Source organism: Apis cerana, linkage group LG5, assembly GCF_029169275.1.
Source record: "Apis cerana isolate GH-2021 linkage group LG5, AcerK_1.0, whole genome shotgun sequence".
NCBI classification, from domain to species: domain Eukaryota; kingdom Metazoa; phylum Arthropoda; class Insecta; order Hymenoptera; family Apidae; genus Apis; species Apis cerana.
The window spans coordinates 9,342,422-9,363,823 of record NC_083856.1 but is presented as its reverse complement, the minus strand read 5'-3'; the positions used below and the strand labels follow the sequence as shown (position 1 = coordinate 9,363,823).

The 21,402-nt window shown below is 21.8% G+C and overlaps 5 protein-coding genes across 6 annotated transcripts; 2 read left to right on the top strand and 3 right to left on the bottom strand.

Moving 5' to 3' along the window:
- Window positions 1-50: 50 nt before the first annotated feature.
- Window positions 51-9,854, bottom strand: LOC107994476 (uncharacterized). 2 transcript variants are annotated; one of them, XM_062074993.1, is made up of 8 exons: window positions 9,729-9,854; window positions 5,060-5,196; window positions 4,852-4,976; window positions 4,553-4,692; window positions 3,470-3,681; window positions 2,936-3,176; window positions 1,050-1,294; window positions 51-937 (listed from the first exon to the last, which is right to left on the bottom strand). In XM_062074993.1, the coding sequence occupies exons 1-8, from the start codon at window positions 9,736-9,738 to the stop codon at window positions 704-706; spliced, it is 1,344 nt and encodes a 447-aa protein (XP_061930977.1). In that variant the 5' UTR covers window positions 9,739-9,854; the 3' UTR covers window positions 51-703. The 2 variants fall into 2 exon arrangements, with proteins under 2 accessions (XP_061930977.1, XP_061930976.1); XM_062074992.1 differs by lacking the exon at window positions 9,729-9,854 and adding an exon at window positions 6,398-7,228.
- Window positions 9,855-10,262: 408 nt separating this feature from the next.
- On the bottom strand, window positions 10,263-13,929 carry LOC107998873 (replication protein A 70 kDa DNA-binding subunit). Its single transcript, XM_017058392.3, has 13 exons — window positions 13,700-13,929; window positions 13,568-13,615; window positions 13,286-13,482; window positions 13,048-13,199; window positions 12,586-12,676; window positions 12,358-12,520; window positions 12,070-12,274; window positions 11,895-12,007; window positions 11,650-11,816; window positions 11,314-11,545; window positions 11,166-11,249; window positions 10,865-11,059; window positions 10,263-10,788 (listed from the first exon to the last, which is right to left on the bottom strand). The coding sequence occupies exons 1-13, from the start codon at window positions 13,727-13,729 to the stop codon at window positions 10,675-10,677; spliced, it is 1,791 nt and encodes a 596-aa protein (XP_016913881.2). The 5' UTR covers window positions 13,730-13,929; the 3' UTR covers window positions 10,263-10,674.
- Window positions 13,930-13,952: 23 nt separating this feature from the next.
- Window positions 13,953-15,906, top strand: LOC107998874 (complement component 1 Q subcomponent-binding protein, mitochondrial). The gene is made up of 5 exons (XM_017058394.3): window positions 13,953-14,334; window positions 14,583-14,733; window positions 14,844-15,046; window positions 15,158-15,246; window positions 15,545-15,906. Exons 1-5 carry the CDS (start codon window positions 14,124-14,126, stop codon window positions 15,692-15,694), a joined length of 804 nt encoding a protein of 267 aa, XP_016913883.1. The 5' UTR covers window positions 13,953-14,123; the 3' UTR covers window positions 15,695-15,906.
- Window positions 15,907-16,044: 138 nt separating this feature from the next.
- On the top strand, window positions 16,045-18,081 carry LOC107998872 (ras-related protein Rab-43). Its single transcript, XM_062074990.1, has 5 exons — window positions 16,045-16,402; window positions 16,797-16,881; window positions 16,948-17,046; window positions 17,115-17,272; window positions 17,392-18,081. Exons 1-5 carry the CDS (start codon window positions 16,193-16,195, stop codon window positions 17,497-17,499), a joined length of 660 nt encoding a protein of 219 aa, XP_061930974.1. The 5' UTR covers window positions 16,045-16,192; the 3' UTR covers window positions 17,500-18,081.
- Window positions 17,362-21,402, bottom strand: LOC107994488 (hydroxymethylglutaryl-CoA synthase 1). The gene has a single exon (XM_017051449.3). The coding sequence runs from the start codon at window positions 20,366-20,368 to the stop codon at window positions 19,007-19,009; it is 1,362 nt and encodes a 453-aa protein (XP_016906938.1). The 5' UTR covers window positions 20,369-21,402; the 3' UTR covers window positions 17,362-19,006.

The following is a 21,402-nucleotide window of genomic DNA, read 5'->3' as shown; positions in this document are numbered from 1 at the left end:
GTAAAGTTATAATTTTAAATAAATACATTGAAATAAAATAATGCATTATATTTTTCTAGAAATATTATTTATTGTTTCCTAACAATATTCCAATATCAACAATTGTAAAAAAAACAAAAATTATTGTGCATCAAATCACTGCATGATTATCAAAAAAATATTTTTCATAATTCTCATTCGAAATATTACAATCAAGCAATGTTTTTCAAACTATATGAACATCTAACAAGAATTAACAATACTATATATAATCAATATTACGCTTATACAGCTTAGCTATACATATACATTATTAATTTTTTTATTTGCACATTCTATATTAATGTGATTATAATTATATTCTGTGCAAAAGTGTATACTCGTTTATACCAATTGATCGATGAATCAAGATCAGCCCATTTATAATTAGACTAGTTTGCACACATAAGAGATTCTCATTAATTTTATGATAGAACATTCCATTTCGTTTCTTTTCATTAAAATACTGATAATAATTAAATTTGATGATTAGGCTGCAAATATTTTATGTATTTTTGCTCTTGCGAACTATTAAATAGGATAATTATTCTCATACTCATAAAACATTTTTTTCTTTAATTCATGGTAGAATCTACTATTAATATTTTATGTTTAAAATACAAAAATAATATAAACAATTATGATTCATTAATAAATTCATCGATGTTGGTGAAGTAATTTCAATTTAATCCCGCTGTACCATGATCTCATATTCAGGATACGCAATTTCAACACCTCCATATGGTATATAGCACACACTATGCGAAGGTTGCACTTTGCCGATTGTTATAGAGCCTTCATGTTGTACACGCCCGACATAAAGTGGCTCTCCATCTTCTGTTTCGCCACCAGGAATTGCATTGTGAGGAATATTATTTCCAGTTGTTGGTACCCATACAGGATTACAATCACAAAGAACCTAAAATCAAATCATTGTTTTCATATTTTTAATTATAAAAATTTTCATAATTTTTATCATTTTTTTAAGAAGAATATCAATTGGTATGAATTTAATCGTTTTATTGTTCTACCTGATAATCATTCTTTAGATGTTCTTCTCCACCCCAAGCTACATAACAAATAGTATCTCCTAGCTTTACTTTGCCAGGAAGAAGAGCACCTTCATGATAGGCTCTGCCCACGTACAAATCATTCCCATCAATATCTTTTCCTCCTTGAACTGCAGATGGTGGAATTATTCCACCTGATGCTTCACACCAACAAAATTTTCCTATATCTATTACTCCTTCCACTGGTGGAGCTGTTGGATTTACATCTATAAGCAAATGTTATAAAAATAAATATATTAGCATTTTACAAATGATCAGAAATTATTTTTTTATGAGATTAATAAAAAACATCAGATAATGCTATTTAGTCGTTAATTACACGAGAAATAAATTTTTTTAATATTTCATTTTATTTTTGTCAAATAAATAAACATTTATCTCATTTTATGTTGAACAATATTGTTGATAAGCAAAAAATAAAATATATTTTTTTTATAAAAAAAAATTTTGAAAACACTTTTTTCATATATCTTTGATTAAATGCAATATTTTATTCTTCATATATATTTTTTATTCAAGAATATTTATGATATTAATATTTATAGTTATAATACGTGTGAAGATTTTCAGAATATATAATATTTATATTTTACTTTAATTATTATCGAAATTATATAGAATATTATAGATTGATAAGATGAGTCATAACAAAAAACAATATTCATATGAATGAAAAATGTTGAGATATAGAGAGAAGATTCAATTAGAGAAAAAAGACATTTAAAGAATGATACAGAAGATAATAATGCAATGATTTCCATATAATGTTGTTCAATTATATATAGTTATATATAGTTTATAGTTTATATATAATTATATATAGTTTAATAATATAACTATGTAATAATATAACTTACATGTATATAATTATGTATATAATATACATGATTATAAATATAAAAATTTAATAATATATTAAATATATCAGATGCATTTATTCATAAAAATATATTTATTGCGCATTAGAAATCTTTGAATCTCTATCAATACGTATGAGAATTAATAGGACATTTAATGTTTGATAAGCATATATTGTATATATACTCAATGTAATATTCAATAAATTGTCTTATAAAGTAACGCCTCAAACGCGTGACACAGTAAATGTGTTAATACTTTAACAACCGGACATGACAATTGACATGTTAACTGAACTAAATAAGCATTTTTAATCGGAAACTTTAATGCGTAGACAAGTATAAAATGAAGTTAATATTCAATGCATTTTTACGTTATAAAGGTCATTTATAAAAATCATTCACAAAAATAATAATAAATATGATAGAATATAATAATAAATAATAAATATATAATAGTTTTATGAAATCTATACATAAAATAATTGTTTAGTTATTAAAAATAAATGTTTTGATTTTATTGTTTCTCTAGAAAACGAATCTGATTTTTACAATGTTAAATTTCAAACAAAAATAATTTTATCACTTAATGATCCCAAGATCTGTTAAAGAAGAAAGAAGCAAATACATATAATGTGAAAAAATAAAGTTACAATAATTAACTAGAATTACTTAAGAAATTATTCAATTTACGATTTGAATACATAATAATATAAGTGATAGTTTTAATACAAATTAAAACAAAATAAGAATCACATAAAATATATGATTTCTAAATATTCATATTTATTTATTATAAGAGAATTTCATTTTTTGCAATAAATATGAAAATAATAAGGAATAGACTTCAATCACTCAAAATTCCATAAGTGATCTGATAATCAATAATTTTTATCTTTAAGAATAGAATTGAAGTAAAGGAAAAAAGCAAAAAAAGAAGCAGAAAAAGAAAAACCAGGAAAGAAAGAAGATATTTAACAAGCAAATTACTTTGATAATTAGGAGCCGTAGGGGATGGATATAGTGCAGTTTGAAGTTTCCATTTGCCGGTTGCTCCCCAACCGGTACGCACACCCACGTAGCTCACACCAATTGGTGTAGGATCCTGCCATTCCATGATCACAGAACCATTAAGACTACCAACTCTGACCATGATGCGACCATCAAGCCAACAAATCGCGAACTTCTTTGTTTCGTTCTCGTTCAGAAGATTTGGAGTATTTACACGCACCTGTCGGTGCAAAAGTTAATTTTTTTACACTCAAAAAATAGGATGTTGCTGATTTAACCCAAAATTTGTACTCTAATTTTTTAACATTTTTTTATTCTTAATTTTAATGCCTGATATAGTTTATATATTTAATATTTTATATGGCAAATACATTAAATATATAAAAATATATAATATAAAATTTTTTTGCATAATTTAATTTCAATATAAATATATTTTTAACTTTGATAAAATAAGACAAAAAATAAAAATAATCTATCAATGAATAATTTTATGTTTTATCAATTTCGAACCTTATCAGGTTGTTTACAATCATATCTGATGACGGATGCTGTATTTTCCCAGCCTCCAAGGATGATTTCATACATAGGACTTGAGTCGCCTTTTTTGTTGGTCAGAGCAATGTGCGCGTTACTTTTAGCTCTCACTTCAATAAGAACCGAGCCACTCCTTATATTATGAAACTTGTAGACTAATTCATTCTTTGTTGACAAGGAGCCACGTCCTTATGAAAAACAAAATATTTAATTTTTACTTAAAATTTTAAAATTAATTTTTTCTTTTTATTTATATATCCTCAAAATTTCAATTTCTTTTTATTCGTAAAATAAAAAAAAAATTAATAATTAATAATTAATAATTTTTATAAAAATTATAAAAAAATATAATTATGGAATATTTTTATCTTTGATATTTTTACAATAAGTTTTATCTGATAAAATTATATATCATTACTTCAATTGTAAATTTAAAGTGGTTTTGGTCATATTAAAGTAAGATACAAGCGTGACAAAATACATATATGTGATCTAGGATTTCGTTTTCGTGCATGTGCCCGTTTTTATTAAACGATATTCATTTTCAAAAAAAAAGTTTGTATTTAATTTGTAAGAGAGGCAAAGGAAAAACGTGCTAGGATTAAACATTCGAGCATAACTAAAAATCTATTAAAGGAAACTAATACAAGTATTGTTTCTCGGCAGATTTTATATACTTTACGTACAACGATCGTGACCACCTACACATATGGCTGTATGGACGACGATGCATTAAAATCCACTCGAAATCCAATAAAATACCAGCAAGAAAATTATATTAATAAACTGAGAATAATAAATTATTTATATTCCTCATATATAATTTAATAAAAGTTTTTAATTTATTAAATATTTTTTCCAAGCAAAATATAATTATAATATGTGATTTTTATTTTAAGCAAAATTTATAAAAATAATTACTTTTATTATTCATATTATTATAACATAATATTATCTATAAAACTATTTTAAATGTAAATTACGATAAATTTTAACATACTAATGAAAAAAAAAATTTAAAAACATAGAGTACATAATGAGAAAAAAAAATAATTTTACCTTCGATTAACCATTCACCAGAAGCACCCCAACCAGTGCATACTCCAAAGTAACCAATTCCGAATGGTTCTGGATCGGCATACGTGAGGAATGCACTTGGTTCACCTTCTTTACCTATTGATAGAACACCATCATTCCATCTGAAAGAATTAAAAAGAATATCATTAGATATTATAAAATATGATTTATTCATTTTAAATTAAAAATTAAAAATTATTTTAAAAAATATAAAAAAATTAAAAGATAAAATTATTAAATTCAAAATTGTTTTTAACAACAATCTTATCTTTAATATTCACCTTATCCAAAATCCACGCATTTCATCTGCACTAAGAATGCCAGGTGTATCTACCTCAGCAACATCAGGCTTTGTTCTATTTTTACGGATTACGGATTTGCTATTGCTCCAACCACCAATGAAGACCTACAATATTAATATATACTATGCATTTGACTATTTCTTCAAACAATAGTAGCTTGATAAGAATATTTTTTTATGATTCTTACTTCATACATAGGTTCTCCCTCTTGAGGGCCCGTGGTAAGAGCGATATGAGCATCATTTGGGGCTTTTATCCGGAATTGAAGTTGTCCACTCGCAACAGGATAAAAATTATATTCTAATTTATCTTCTGTGGAAAGTGCTAAAAAAAAAAGATGAAATAAATTTTTAATTATTTATATACATTAAAATTTCTATGAATCAATATTTATATATTATTATATATTTCAGAACTTATTAGATTTTAATGATAATTAAGAACTTTTATAATAACTCTAATAAAAATTTAATTAAATAATATTAAATAATAAAATGTTTTAAAAATTCAATTCAGTTAAAATTTTGAGATTTTTTTCTAATGAAAAAGAATGAAACTAGTGCTCAGACATCTGGACGCCAGTCATTCCATACAGACGCTGATGTAACGGACGAAAGTAGGGCATTGCAGGACTTGTACCGATCAATATATCGTGCACATAATAAGTCTAAATCATATAGAGTTCCTTGATTATAAGTCATTCTTAACGATCTTAACATGGTCATCGAAAAAAAAATCAATATTAATTTTTCTAATTCAAAGGCTAAACATTATATATTTATATAACATGAAGGAAGTATAATATATGAAAAAATTAAAAATGTTTTATCACCAATCTTAATTATTTTTTATATTTAATATGATTTTTATTATTTAATTTCATTAAAGTTTATTCATATTAATTAAATAAAAAATTCATATTAAGGAAAAAAATAAATTTTCAGTTTTCTATTTTGATATTATTAATAATATGTTTACCTTGTTTTTTTTAATGAAAATTAAATGATTTTAATCATTCAATGATTATAATTTTAAAATCATTTTTTTCATTTTTTTTATATACATCGTCAGCTATAAACGATCTTATCGTATAATTGTAAATTCAATTTGTTCCTAACGTATTAAATCAAAGAACAGTTTTCATCTCTTAGGTCTGCAATTTATTATTTTATTTTTTAAATAATAGAAATTGCTTAACAGTTAGTTTTCACCTGTTCTTAAATTATAGATTATTGTGTTCAATAGAGTGCACCTGCTTCATCTTTGTAATATATTCAAAAGAAATGTCTTGAGCCTTAAACCTTTTTAAAACTTATAATTATTGTCATCAATGTCAAACAGAATATTTCTTTAAATTATTCTTGAATTTGTTAAGATATATAAAAAAAAATTAAACTTAATTAAATCATTATTATAATATTTTTTCGGCAATTTGAGCATTTTTTACTAATTATTTATTTTATTAATTGTTTGATTAAAAATTTGAATTATTTATTACATTAAATTTATTATATTGAAAATTTACCTGGTAACTTGAGCAATGATATCAATTGAAACCCGAAATCTGTGAAAATTAATGCTAATACAAATGTTTCTGTCAGATGATTCCGCAAAAATGCGGATTTAAAAACCGCGCACATTTTACATTTATCGGAATTCATCAGCACTAATAAATTATTATATTAAATAGTTCATTAATTATCACACTTAAAATTCTTGACTTCATAACATTTCAATTAAAATAATATTCCAATATCTAGTTGCTGTTCATTAATAAATAATAAATATTAATTCTAATAATATAATTAACCTAACTAAATTGCACAATTATTTTTTAATCGAATACGAACAAACTTCAGTTTAAAGATTTTCAATTATTTTTTATTCGAATTTTAAATACTTGAATATTTTTCATGACATTTTGATAGCGCGCCTGTTATTTGTACTAAAAATACGTCACAATACAGTTATAGCACATTTCTGAACGCTTACTAGACATGAAATGTCTATCGAAAAAGTAAAGTTTTAAAATGAATAATAGGGATGATGATGTATAAACATATAAAATAATATATGTATAGATATATAAAATAATCACTATTAATCACAATTTGCATTTTTTATTCATTAAAATGTTTTATGTATATTGTATGTATATATAATACATACAACAAAATTTTTCTGAATGTACGCAATATTTATAAATAGTGGCATGTGTCATGGAAACTGTGATATCATCGTAAAATAATAAAAAAAAAATTATCAATAATTTAAAATTTATCAATTTTTATATTATAATTGCAAGACATTATTATATAATGTTACTGCTATAAAAGAATTAAAATGATTAAGAATAATAGAAATTTTATTATTATCATTTAAATTATAAATGTTATCGTGCTGATGTCATTAGTATTTCAATGCGCTTACTTCATATTACGGTACTTTAGTCATAGTAACTATCATGTCATCGGTCAAAGAAACTACCTTTACTTGCAATATATTTATGTTATTTATGTTACAATGAGTCATAAGATATGAATATCTCTTTCAAACGTAAAAAAATGAAAAAAAATATATACATAATATACATAAATAAAATAAATATTTTTATTGTTTTTTATAAATTTTATTTTTATATTTTTAAAGAATTACATTTTATGAAATATTTTTCTTTTTTTCTCGTATATAAATTTGAATGATGATATAATTTTTCAATTAGTTTAATTAGATTTGTACATTAAAAATACATTGTACATTGTAAATTGATTAAAATAGCAAATATGTTAAAAGTATGTTTGCAATTAACATAACAACGTAAAAATTAGAGTCATTGAGTCATTTTCCATTTCGCAATGAGGAGTATTTGCTATTTATCATATACATATACATATATATACATATGTATAAGCATTTTATAAAGTAGAAGTAAGTATTTTGATATATTATAGAAAATATACATATAACTTTTTCATTAAGTTTTTGTGTGTCATATTTTTAATGAATGTAAATTATGTTTTGCAATTTATGTTCCATCATAATAAGATTTAGTTGTATCTAGCAATCCTACTACCTGTTTCACTGTCATTGACCTCGCATAGCAACTCTCTTTCTTTGCCAACAAAGTAAGCACTGCCTAACAGTCTAATATGAAAAATATGTTTAACTTAATACGCTGTTAAAATTAAAAAATTAATCAAATCTTTAAAAAATCAAAATTTTTTTATATTAGAAAATTTTTTTTATATTTTTCTTATATTTGAAAAACTTATATAATAAATTTTCTTTATTTTCATTTAATAAAAAAATTATAGTAAAAAGAAATTTTTAATAATAAAATGTAATGATATAATTATACAATAAATTTAATAATATAACTATAAATAGAAATATATCCCTCTTAAGTGATTGAAGTTCAACTGATTCTATATATTATATAAATTTTAAAAAATAAACAAAGATTTTCGCAAAAAGTAGTAGAAATACAAGTTGCGTAATACTTTAATTAAAGAGATTCTATAGAGATGATGTAATATCAAAATTATAATTTTATCATTTCTATATGACTGATATTCTGTTATATTTTTCTTGTTATAAAAAAAATTTGTCAAAAAACAAAAGATCGCTTCTTTGTTTATATTCTAAATAATAAGACATAGAATAATGTATTCTATATAGAAAAATGAAATATTGTTATTTTACAAGACTCAAGAAATCTAGGTTAAGTAAGGTCATTTTTGTTTTTTAATGAAAATAGCATGAAGAACAAATTTATGAAATCTTACAGCTAATAAGAAAGCCGGCCGGCCAGCTGGCTTGTCAAACCGGCACGACTACATACTATATTTAGCTAAATACTAGAAAACAGACTATGTATATGTATATAAAGATATTTTTTTCTTTTTACTCTTTAACAATTCTATCAATAATTTATCAATAAGTTATTAAAATATTAATTTATCTATTTATTACTTCATCGATATTTTCGAAAGTTTTTTTATGTATATTAAAGGAGATCATAATTTTATATTTGTTTTTTTTTCTTTTTTTTGGAATTAAGAAGTAGTACTGTGATACATTAGAAATTCATATTTGATTTGATCGATAATAGTGGATAATTTTTTGGAAAATTTTAATCATATTTATATGTTTTTTTCTTAAAATATTGCCTTAAAGTATAATAATTTATTGAATTAATATAATTATTATTTTATTAATATATTAATTGCTACAATTAAATGCTATAATATTTAAAAATAAATTTTAAAATCATAATAATTTTATATAGAAATAAAATATAGAAAAAATATAAAAAGAAATATAAAAAAAATTCAATATTTTATGAGTATTTTTTTTATAATAATTACTAGTTTGATAAGTAGTTTAATAATAAATATATTATATAATATATAAATAATATTATTTCAAACAGATTTTTATTTCAAACAAAAAAAGAATGAAATTTTTATAAATTATTTTTATAAATTTCATAGAAATAAAATTGAATAAATATAGAATATTTTATATTTTTATATATATTTATATTTTAATAATAATTATGTTTTAATAATAAATTATTTATTCAAATAACATTTACATTTATTTTTAATGTTTTCCATATTATTTATAATTATAAATTATAATTAAATAAAATTAAATAATTAAAAAAAATAAAATATTTTATTTAATATTATTTTTTTATCTAATATTAATGAATAATAATTATACAAATTTCATATCAAAATGAATTAATCATTATATCATAACTAATTAATTTTATTTATTTATATATAAAAAAATAAATTTTAACATTCATTTAAAGAAAATTATAATAAATTATATAAAAATGTACTTACAAATAGCCATTTTTTTGAATAATAATGAAAATTTTTTTTTACACGGGAGGAACAACTTACTCAATACGAAGGTTCAATTTGTACTGCAACGAGCGCGTCATTTTAGCGCTTTACGAAGGTGAGTAACTTGCGCATGCGCACTATAAATCTTTTAGATGCAAAATTTTCATGCCAATAATTTGCGAATGATAATTTGTAATGATTAATTTGTAATGAATCATAAATTATTAAATTATATATATTTTTTTTAATTATATATATTATATTAAATATTTATTTTTATATATTTTTTATAATAAATCAAAATTTCATTAATTAGGTAAAGAGAACAAAGAAAAAAAATAAAATAGAAAAAAGATAGAATAAAAATTATTTGCGCCATTTCAAAGTACTTATTTATCTCAGATCTTAGAAATTAACATTATCTAAAATGAAGAACAAATAGTGAAAATATCTAGTTTGTGATTTAAAATAATAATTTTTATTCTACTTTACTATTATCTTTAATATTTAACAGATGGTGCTAATGATTAATTTTTATTCTTGATTTTTTTTGTTTGTTTAGATTTATTTATTATATTTTGAAGATGATCGAGATTCTATAAATTTTTATCTTTATCCTTGTCAATACAAAATATAAGACATCAATTGAATTGAATATACGTTCATTTTTCTCATTTTAAAAAGAATGTTTTACCAAATTTTAATAGTCATTAATAATTTCAATAATTGATTTAAAATAAACCAAATAAGAATAATAATAATATTATTATTTTTTACATAGAAAGATATAATATTTTTTTGTGATTACATTTATTATTATGATTTATATTACATCAATTAATAACATAAAAAAATACCTATATATTTAAAAATAAAAATTTTCTTGTAAATTCACATACACAATAACTACATATTTAAAAAAATTATAAACAATAAAATGACATTAAGCTTTATCAATACCAACTAGTTCTTTAATTTGAGTTATTAAATGATTATTATACAATTTATAATCCATTGGAGATACACCAAGACATGTTGCTCTTAATTTATTCTCATCCTGTAAATAATTAAACATATTAATAATTATAAAATTTGTAAAAACTTATTAAAATTATTATATTATGATAACATACGCCAAAAACTTCCACTTTTACTCTTATTTTAAATATAAAACTTTTGAATGTTGCTTCACTAAATTTTTCAGAGTAAGCATCTATATCATTTTCTTTTAATTCTCCTAATTCTTGTGCTGTACTACTTAATATTTTTTCTGCTTCATCATTAAATGCTGTGACCCATTGGTTATCTGTCCAATCAGCCAAACTTATCTATAAAATTATTAAATTATTTAAAATTATTTTCTATATTTAATTATCAAATAAGTATTTAAAATATTTAATTATTAATTAAATGAATTAAAAAAAATTCACTTACATTTGCAAGTAAACGATATCTATAGTTAGGATATTCTTTATCACATTTTTCACATCTATACATGTCATTTGCTTGATCTACTAACTATAAAATTTTAATTGAATAATAAATTTTATTGTAGTTATAAAAGTATATATAAAATAATTACCTTTTTTTTACAATTTTCAGAAGGACAAGCTTTATATATAGCATTTTCCATGCGTATCATATTAAGAGTTGCTTTTACTGTATATATATCAGAATTTTTATAACCCAATTCCATATCTTTTGCTTCTTGAAATGTTATCCATAATTCACTTACTCCAGTTGTACTTCCAAATGGTTTCGAAAGTGATGTAGCTTCTTCATTGCGACCCATTGTATTAAACCAACCTCGTAATCTAATTAAAATAAAATAAAAAGTAGAATTATTCTATATGTATATGTGTTAAATAATATAATTTCTTTTATAACAATATTTCTTTTAAAGATTTATAATTTTAACCTATGTGCTGCTGGAAGATCTGGATCAATTTGAAGAACTGTTGAACTAAGAGTAGATAAGTTCTTTCCTCCATTGAATTCGGTGATACGTGCTCCTTTTACAGCTAAAACCGGATTACTACTTCCATCAAATTCTTCAGCTTGTGATCCCCATAACGTAAGTGTTACCTAACAATTTATTTTTTTAACAATTGTCATATTATTTAAAATATAACAAATTCTTTAGTTATGTAATGAAACTTTTACCATAGTATTACTTTCATCAACTAGATTGACATCTCGTTTCCTTAATTCTCTACCTGAATTTCGTGATGTTAATATCTGTAAATCCCCAGAGTTTTTTACAATGCCCAAAATATCTATAACAAATGAATTATGATTAATATAATATAAATCATTTTTATTTCAATTTAATTTTTACCCATTATATCATTTTGTTCCTTTTTATTTATGTCATTTATTGACACAAAATCGAATTGTAGAGATGGAATATCATCTCCACTATCATGGCATGGAATAATTTCTGAATCACCAATTAAAGTCATCTCATAATCATTTTTCAAATTGTTGAATTGCTTATTTGCTGGTTTTAAAGTTGCTCTGGAAATATAATAAACTTTCCCAATCTATAACAAATGCATATTATAATAAAATTTTCAGAGACAATTTGAAAAATTTAAATTTAAATAATAAATGTATGTAAAATTACTTCAAGCATATCATAGAATTTATCACATTCATTTCTGAATGCTGTACATCTGATTTCTCCACTTTCATCTATAAGATCCATAGAAAATAATTTTCCTTCACCACGTGAATTACTCCATGTTCTGATATTAGACTTACTAACAACTCGTGCTTTTATTACCCATCTGCATAAATAATTGTTCAATATATTATGAAATAATAACATTAAAACAAAAATAATTAAACATACCTATTTTGATAAGGACTCAATGCAACAATTGGTGTTGTTGATATATTATTAGTAGAAGATTGTTGCATATTATGATTTGGCTTTAAATTAGCTGAAAATTAAAATTAAAATATTATAATAATAAAGATAATACTACAGTAATACTCAATTAATAATTTTTCTAAAATTGACTTGATTAAATGTCGAATTCAATGGAATTTCATTAATAAAGAAAAAGAATAAATTTAACATGAGCAAAAAAATAGATATACATAAAAAAAATACTATCTACAAAAAAATTTATTTTGCTTCTTTTATCTTATCTATTATCTTACTTTCTTTCTTAATCTATTTTCTTATCTTTATCAAACTATGTTTAAATCAATTTCTTGAATAAAAATACTACTCTGCTCCTGAGAATTTCATTATTAATGTATAACAAATATATAACATTTAATATAATTTTTAATTAGTTTATATTACTTTGTTGTTGAGGAACTGATTGTGCAGATTGTGCAATTTGTGCTTGTGGTTTGGAATCACTATCAGCTTCAGCATTTGTGGGATTTCCAATTTTATGTCCAACTTCATCACCAGGAACTTTCAAATCAATATTTAATATCACCATTACTCGTCTGAAATTCAATAATTTCTTTTTATTTATTTTATCAAATAAATAATGAAATAAAATTATATCAAATGAAAAATACTTATTACATACTTTTGTTTGCCAGCATTATTTACCATGCTTATAGCATATCTATTTATTTGACAAATAGAAAACTCTGTTAATATATTATCTGTTATCATTGAATTTAATTGAGTGGCTAACATTGTGAATGAATTTACTCGTTTTCCATCAGATACAAGAAGTCTGTAACGTTCTCCACTATTTGAACTAGATAATTTTTTATGACCCTATAAATATTCATTACTAATAATTATTATATTCATATTGAAATATTTTATTTTAAGATTAAATTATATTAAATAAATTATTTACCAATATTTGTAATACCGGTTTATCAACATCGATGCCATTCATAATTTTCTAAAATTAAATAGAACTTGTTATCATAATTAAATATTAATTATAAAACAAAGTAATTATAAAATATAAATATGTTGAAATTACGTCTAATGCTCCTTCAGTGAGCGAATACATTTTATGCAATAATGAAAATAATGAATAATAAAATATCAAATAAAATTAACGATTTTTCTTAAGGCACTTAAGTTAATATTTTCTACACAACAATGCAAATGTTTTCTGCAATTTTCTCGGGTTATATTAACTAAGAATATATAAAATTAAGATGCTAATAAAATATATGTCTAGTTTTCATCAAATACAAAACTTCTCCATATCAATTCCAATCTTTATTTCAAACAGAAAATTACTAGAAATCACTATACAAAAGTTCGTTCTGGAAGGATAAACTAGACGTTTTTTGTTTTGTGACGAAGAAATTTATTCTACCTCGTGCTTGGTTTGTAAGAGAACTATTTTGCGGGTATTACGGATTCAAATAAAAAGGACGATAGTAATAATAATTAAAATGAATGGAATTATAAGAAATACATTGCGTCCGTCAATAATTAAAAATTTATTTTCGACAACTTCAAGTACAGGAATTACATGTAATCAATTAAGAACACTATGGAATGTTTCTCGACAAACTCAAATTACATCTATTGTTCCGATAAAACTATTTAAACATCAAAATGTTTTTTGTAATTACAATTGTTGCAGGAATTCTCACTCAAAAGGTATATTTAATGTATCGTAATTTATTTTAGCACCTTATAAATAATAAATCGTATATTTATAACGATATTTTTAAATATATTTTTCGATATACATATGTATATTAATAATATATTGTAATTGTATATTATTATATTTATCATTATATCATTAATAATATAAAGTTAATATACTTTAACCTTTAATTGATATTGAAATATTTTTAATATATTATTATCTTTTTACTTTATTATAATTTTTTATTTATTAGCTGAAAAGGAGCTTGTGGAATTCTTAGCAGAAGAAATTATAGCAGAAAAGAAGGCACAAAAACTAAAAACTATTCCCACTGAATTAGATGGATTCAAAGTATCACTTGATGGTGCAGATGTTAATTTAGAAAAGAAGCAAGATAATGAAATGTAAAAAAAAATATTTGTCATACTAAAATAATATTAAATTACAAAACATAGTGAATTATTTTGTATAAAAAATATATATTTTTTATTTTATTAATTATTTTTTTTTATAGAATCAGGATTTCATTTAATATAAATCATACAGTTGATTCTGAATCTGAACCTAATGTTGAAATGACAAATGATAATCCAGATATTGGTGATATGAAAAGTAAACCATCTTTTACAATAGATATAATAAGAGGAAATCAAACTCTTGGATTCACTTGTTCTTTTAATAATGAACCTGGTGCATCAGGTGCCAATGAAAGCTATAGTCAGTAATATAATATAATATAATAAATATATCATATAATAATATACTAATATCCATTATTATATAATTAAAAATGAATATGTTCTTCATACAGATATTATTTAATTTCAGATGATATTTTTGGTATAGATGAAATCACTTTATATACGGGAGAACATACCGACAAAGTATATGCTGTTGCAGGTGAAATTATTGATGGGGTAAGTAATATATTATTAGATATTTATAAAATGTATATAATATTTATAATATATAATTTATATATATTTATAATATATTTATAAAAAATACACCAAGGAATTGAGTACAAATTGGAATATTCATTAACCAGTTTGATAATTAATCTTTGGAAAAACAAAACATTCTTAGAATATAAGATCATTTTATCATTGATAAAATTAATTATTTGAGAATGTAACAATTATTTTTATATATTTTTATGATCAGTTTAATGATACTTTTTTGCATTTATGTATAAAAACATAATATTTGTTTCAGTATCTATATGATTTATTGATGAATTATCTTGAAGAAAAAGGCATTTCAAATGAATTTGCAGAAAAATTAATTGATCTTAGTACAAGTTATGAACATACAGCATATGTTAGTTTATTAGAAGGCCTTTCAAAATTCACATCTGGAAAGTAATGTTCATAACTTCTATTATATTTATAATTTATTAGGTATAGAATACGTTTATATAAAAATATGTTTATAATAAATGTATGTAATATTCTAATATGCTTTTTTTGTCGAAATTTTCTTTTTTGAAAATAAAAATTACATGTCACATCCATATCATTGTATTATATTGTATTAATATTAATAATTTTTTAATAAAAATAAATTTCTTATATTAATATTTTTTTAAACTTTATTGAAGCTAGACCAATTTATTTTTATAAAAAATTAACAATTCTTTAGGTTATATTAATGTAATACAAAAAAATATTATATATAAAATTAAATTAAAAAAATAATATTGAAATTTAGTTTTAATGAATACTTCGTATGTACTAACTGTATTGAAAAATTTCGTAAAAGTGATCGAGTTCAATGAAACAATGGCGTAAGTAACCAGATGGTTTGGATGTGCGGATTTCAAAGTATCGTCGATTTTATAAACTATTTCGACGATTAAGAGAAATGTCGAACCGTGATCCGGATAATTTAATAACCACAAATGATGAAAATTTCGATTATTTATTTAAGATAGTGCTTATTGGTGATTGTGGTACAGGAAAAACATGTGTCGTTCAAAGATTTCGATCTGGTACATTTATCGAAAGACATGGAAATACAATTGGTGTGGACTTTTCCATGAAAACTATACTAATCGATGACAAGAAAGTTAAGGTATGTTTATTTGATTCATGATCAATAAAATATTATTTCTTTATTTTTTTAATATTTAACCTAAAAATTATTTATAAATAAATTTTCAAAAGATTTAATATTTTTTTAAAATGAAATTATTTAGAAACTTATAATTTTAATCTTTTCATCGTAAAAGTAAAAAAGTTTTCTTAAATGATATGTATTATATTATAATAATTTATTATTTTAATATACGATATATAAAATAAATTTAAAAAAAAGTTTGAATTATTTTATACAAATAATATTGTCTCATAAATTTAATAAATGTTAATGTTATAAAATATATATAATATGATATATATAAAATGATATATATAATATATGCCATTAAAAATATTTAATTATATTTAATTTAATTATATTGTAATAGTTACAAATATGGGATACAGCTGGCCAAGAGAGATTTCGTACAATAACTCAAAGTTATTATAGATCTGCTAATGGTGTTATTGTTGGTATGTGAGAAATACAACTTTTATTTTTTATTTAATCATAAATCATTAAAATAAAATATATTTCAGTTTATGATATTACAAAAAGATCTACATTCTTAAGTTTACAACATTGGGTTGAAGAAGTACGAAGATATACTTCATCACATGTGTTATTAATTTTAATTGGTGAGATTCATTTATTTTTTTTTTAAATTATAATGTATGTTAATTATTAACAAATGAAAATCCTATAGGTAACAAATGTGATTTAGAAAATCTCAGAGAAGTTGAAAAAGGTGAAGCAGAAGCTCTTTGTCAATATCTTCCTGAAGTATTACAAGTAGTAGAAACATCAGCCAAAGAAAATACCAATATAGATTCCATATTTTTTTATCTGGCATCTGAACTTAAAGTAAACATTTAATTTTTATATAATAATATATAATATATAAATAATCAAATATTTAAATCATATTTAAATTATATTAAAAAATAAATGTATTTATTGTTTTTTTTTTTTTTTTTTTTTAGAGACGATATGAAAATCGCCAAATAAATGCTAATGAAGATGAAGTTGTTAGACTTGGTGCAAGTAGAAAATTGTCTTCTTGTTCAAGCTGCTCATATAAAATATTTTAGGTAATGGTTTTTAAACAAGAGGTTTTTAAATAATACATATCTTTTTTAAATTTAAATTTGTACATAAAATGAATAATGTACAATATTTTTCTAATGATTCAAGTAATGTGATATTAAAAAAAATGAGTTGATAATGACAAAATAGTAATAATTATGATACTAAGCCAGTATTTTGTGACTATTTAATTATAGAATCAAAACTCACTATGAATTAATTTGGAAAATTATTATTACTTTTAGAATATTATTAGAGACTTAAGATTGAATATTTTAAATGTATACATTTGTAAATATAAATATTTAGCTTTGATAATTGATATAATAATGACAATTATGTACTTCAACTATTTATAAATAGCAAAATATCATACTTATATTTATTTTTAATGAAATGAATCTCAATGAGCACAAATAATATATTGATATATTTTTTTAAAAGAATTGTTATTCTATTATTTTGTAATATTATTATGATATAATTACTAAAATGTAAATAATGTTGCATCTATTGTATAATTAAAATAAATAAAATATACATAACATAAAATTAATATGAAAATAAATATTAAACAATATATTAAATAATAGTAATTATTTATTAACATTTATATAGATATTATCAAATAAATATGTACTTGTAAATTACAATATATATTCTAGGAATTTTCCTTTTTTAACAAAATATGTAAAAAAAAAATTTAATATTTTATTACAATTATCTTAACAATCTTTAACTTATATGCATTAACAAATACATAATAAATATGTAACATATTGAATAATTTTTTTATATGTAATTTCATTTTTGGTATATTTTATTATATGTACATACATCTTTTATCTACACACACAAAATGTAGGAATAACTTTGTGGAAAAAAATTTATTATTAAGGCACTTTTTAATATGTGCATAAAAACTATACACGTTACATAAGATACTATAAGAAATATATGTATGTATGTTATATGTGTATAAATTCTATTTTTTATTGCTTTTTTAATATTTAATATTAAAAAATATATTACATAGGAATATTTTTTTAAAGAACTTTTCATATAAATTAGCATACTGTATTGTTATTTATTTAATATTCACACATTAATATTCAATATGAAGCACAATGATTATAGTTTTCTTTACTAAAAAAATTTAAAAGATATAGTAATATATTAAAAATTATGATAAATAAATATACAAAAAGATATATTTTTATAAAAGTAATTAATATATCTATTATATAAATTATATTAATTTTAATATTTATAAAAAGATTAAAAATTATATATTTAAAAAATATTTAAAAGATTTAAAAATAATATATTTTTAATTTTTAATATTCTTGATGCAGCTTTTTTATCATTATAAAAACATGTTTAATGAAAATATTTTATTATAATTATGCATCATTTTTTTTTCTTTGATTTAGTAATTTTAATCTTAATTTTTTTTGTTGTTTTGTATTAAGTTAAAATTAATAAGTTAAATAGTAAAGATTAACAGAAATTTCATACTCTATTGTAAGTTCTTCTATATTTCTCATCCACTTGTACAAGATAATAGGTTCCAGGAAATAAATTTTTAATGTTACTTTGAGGAATATATGGTACAGTGTGACAATTCTGTTCACGTAACTCTAATACTTTTGTATAATCAGCTGGAGAGACCTTTTGACGAGCATCAAGTTGTTGTTTAATATAAGAAAGTGAAGAAGTAATTTTCATTAAATCAGATTTTTCATTATAATCTTTTGTTATTGTTATTGAATACATAGTGGAACAAAATCCTGAACCATATGAAAATACACCTACTTTGGTTCCTGCTAATTCTTTTACAGATTTACTAATTAATAAAGAAGCCAATCCACTATATACAGATGGGGTATACATATTTCCTACTTGACTTGGTATCATTAAAGAAGGTTGTGTTTTTTGCATAAAAATATTTTTACTTAAATTTATAAATGCTTTCTCAATATCTTTATTGAGATAAGTTTCCTCAAGTTTAATACCATGAAATTTTTCTAATTCTGGATATTTTTTGGATATTTCTTCTTTAGATGTATTCAAAAAATCAATAAAGGCTAATCTAGCTAATGATTTTTGTACTAATTTACAATATGGAGAATGAAACAAAAATGAATCAAAATTATCTAAAGTCACATTACGATTGTATTTATCTATCACCTTTTTACGATAAGTCTGATAACAAGTATCCAATGCACTAAGATAACATTGAATTGATAATTGTCCATCTACAATAGGATAGTCAGACTTTAAATTTGGTTTATAAAAGTCATATACATGTTTCATACATGATGATCTCACTCCACGATCAATTATTAAAGGTGCATTTGGTCCAATTACCATTGCTATTGCTCCAGCACCACCAGTTGGTCTAGCACTTCCACTAGAATATACGGCATTGTCACCAGCAACAACTAAAGCTAATCTGCCATCCCAAGCACTGCTTTCTATCCAAGATACGGCATTTAAAAGAGCAGCAGTACCTCCATAGCAAGCATTAGTTGTATCAATTCCTTCTATATCTGTACAATTATATGGTTCAAATAATTGCATAAGAACAGTTTTAACTGATTTGCTTTTATCTATTATGGTTTCAGTTCCAACTTCTAATCTTCCAATATCTTCAGGTTTTATATCATATCTATCCATTAATCGTTGTACAACTGTTAAACATAAAGAGTTAATATCTTCACGATCATTACAAAAACCCATTTTACATTGGCCTAAACCAATAGTATATTTTCCAGCAGAAACACCATCAAACTGTTCTAATTCCGTTTGATCAACATATTGAGCAGGGAAGTATACTTCCAATGCCTTAATACCAACATCTTTTGGCCACATGATTAATTTATTTAAAATATTTTGTTATATATTATATTTTCTGTAATCTATATTAATCTTTTCATGAAATAATCTTTAAAAAATAATCTTTAGTATTTTATGTGCATAACAATATACAGAAAAGATATATTTTTTTCTATATTTGAAAATACACGTGATGCCGGTTATTGATCATACACTGAACTCGTTTTTTAAATATTATCTTTATATAATATTTTCTTAGCACTTAATTCTGTAATCTTGAGAAAATGGTAAGAATATTTTCGAAAATTTTAATATTGATAATTTTAAATTTATAACTTTTAAATAAGAAAATATATGTTTCAAGAACAGATACGTTACTATTACAAACAGATCTAATGATGAATTCAGGTTAGAAGTGAAACTCGACAGGTGAAAATTACGGTCACTTCCTATTAAAACTCGTTTAACCTTTTTCTCAGCTATAGGTCTGTCTTACTAATCAGTTTTCTTAAGAAACTAAATTCCAAACATTCTTACCGAATTATTACTACCTAATCAACTAGTCATATTGCCACTTGGAGGGGATAATAAATTCACTCGATTTTTTTTACAAATATATTATATAAATGCTTATTGACTTTGTAATTTAAAATTTTGAATTTGAAAGAAATATTGCAAAGAATTTAATCTTGTTTTTATAATCTTTGAATACAATAAACTTCGTAATAAAAAGAAAAATGTACAATTGTAATATCAAAAACGACTTTAAAATATAATTTCCATAATAAAGAAATATAATATAATGTAATTCGAATACAAATATAAATATAAATATAAATATAATATAATTTCTATTTTAATATTTTTTTATAAATATTTTTAATATATATTTTTAGTGTAAAAATAATATTATTATAAAATATACATTACTAAAGAAAAATTTATGAACAGATATTCTTAATTGTTAAAAATAGATAATTTTAAATTTTAAGTTATATAAGTATCGAATAAAGTACATTATGCTAATGTAAATGATGAAATGATGTAAATGAAAATAAATATCTAGAATA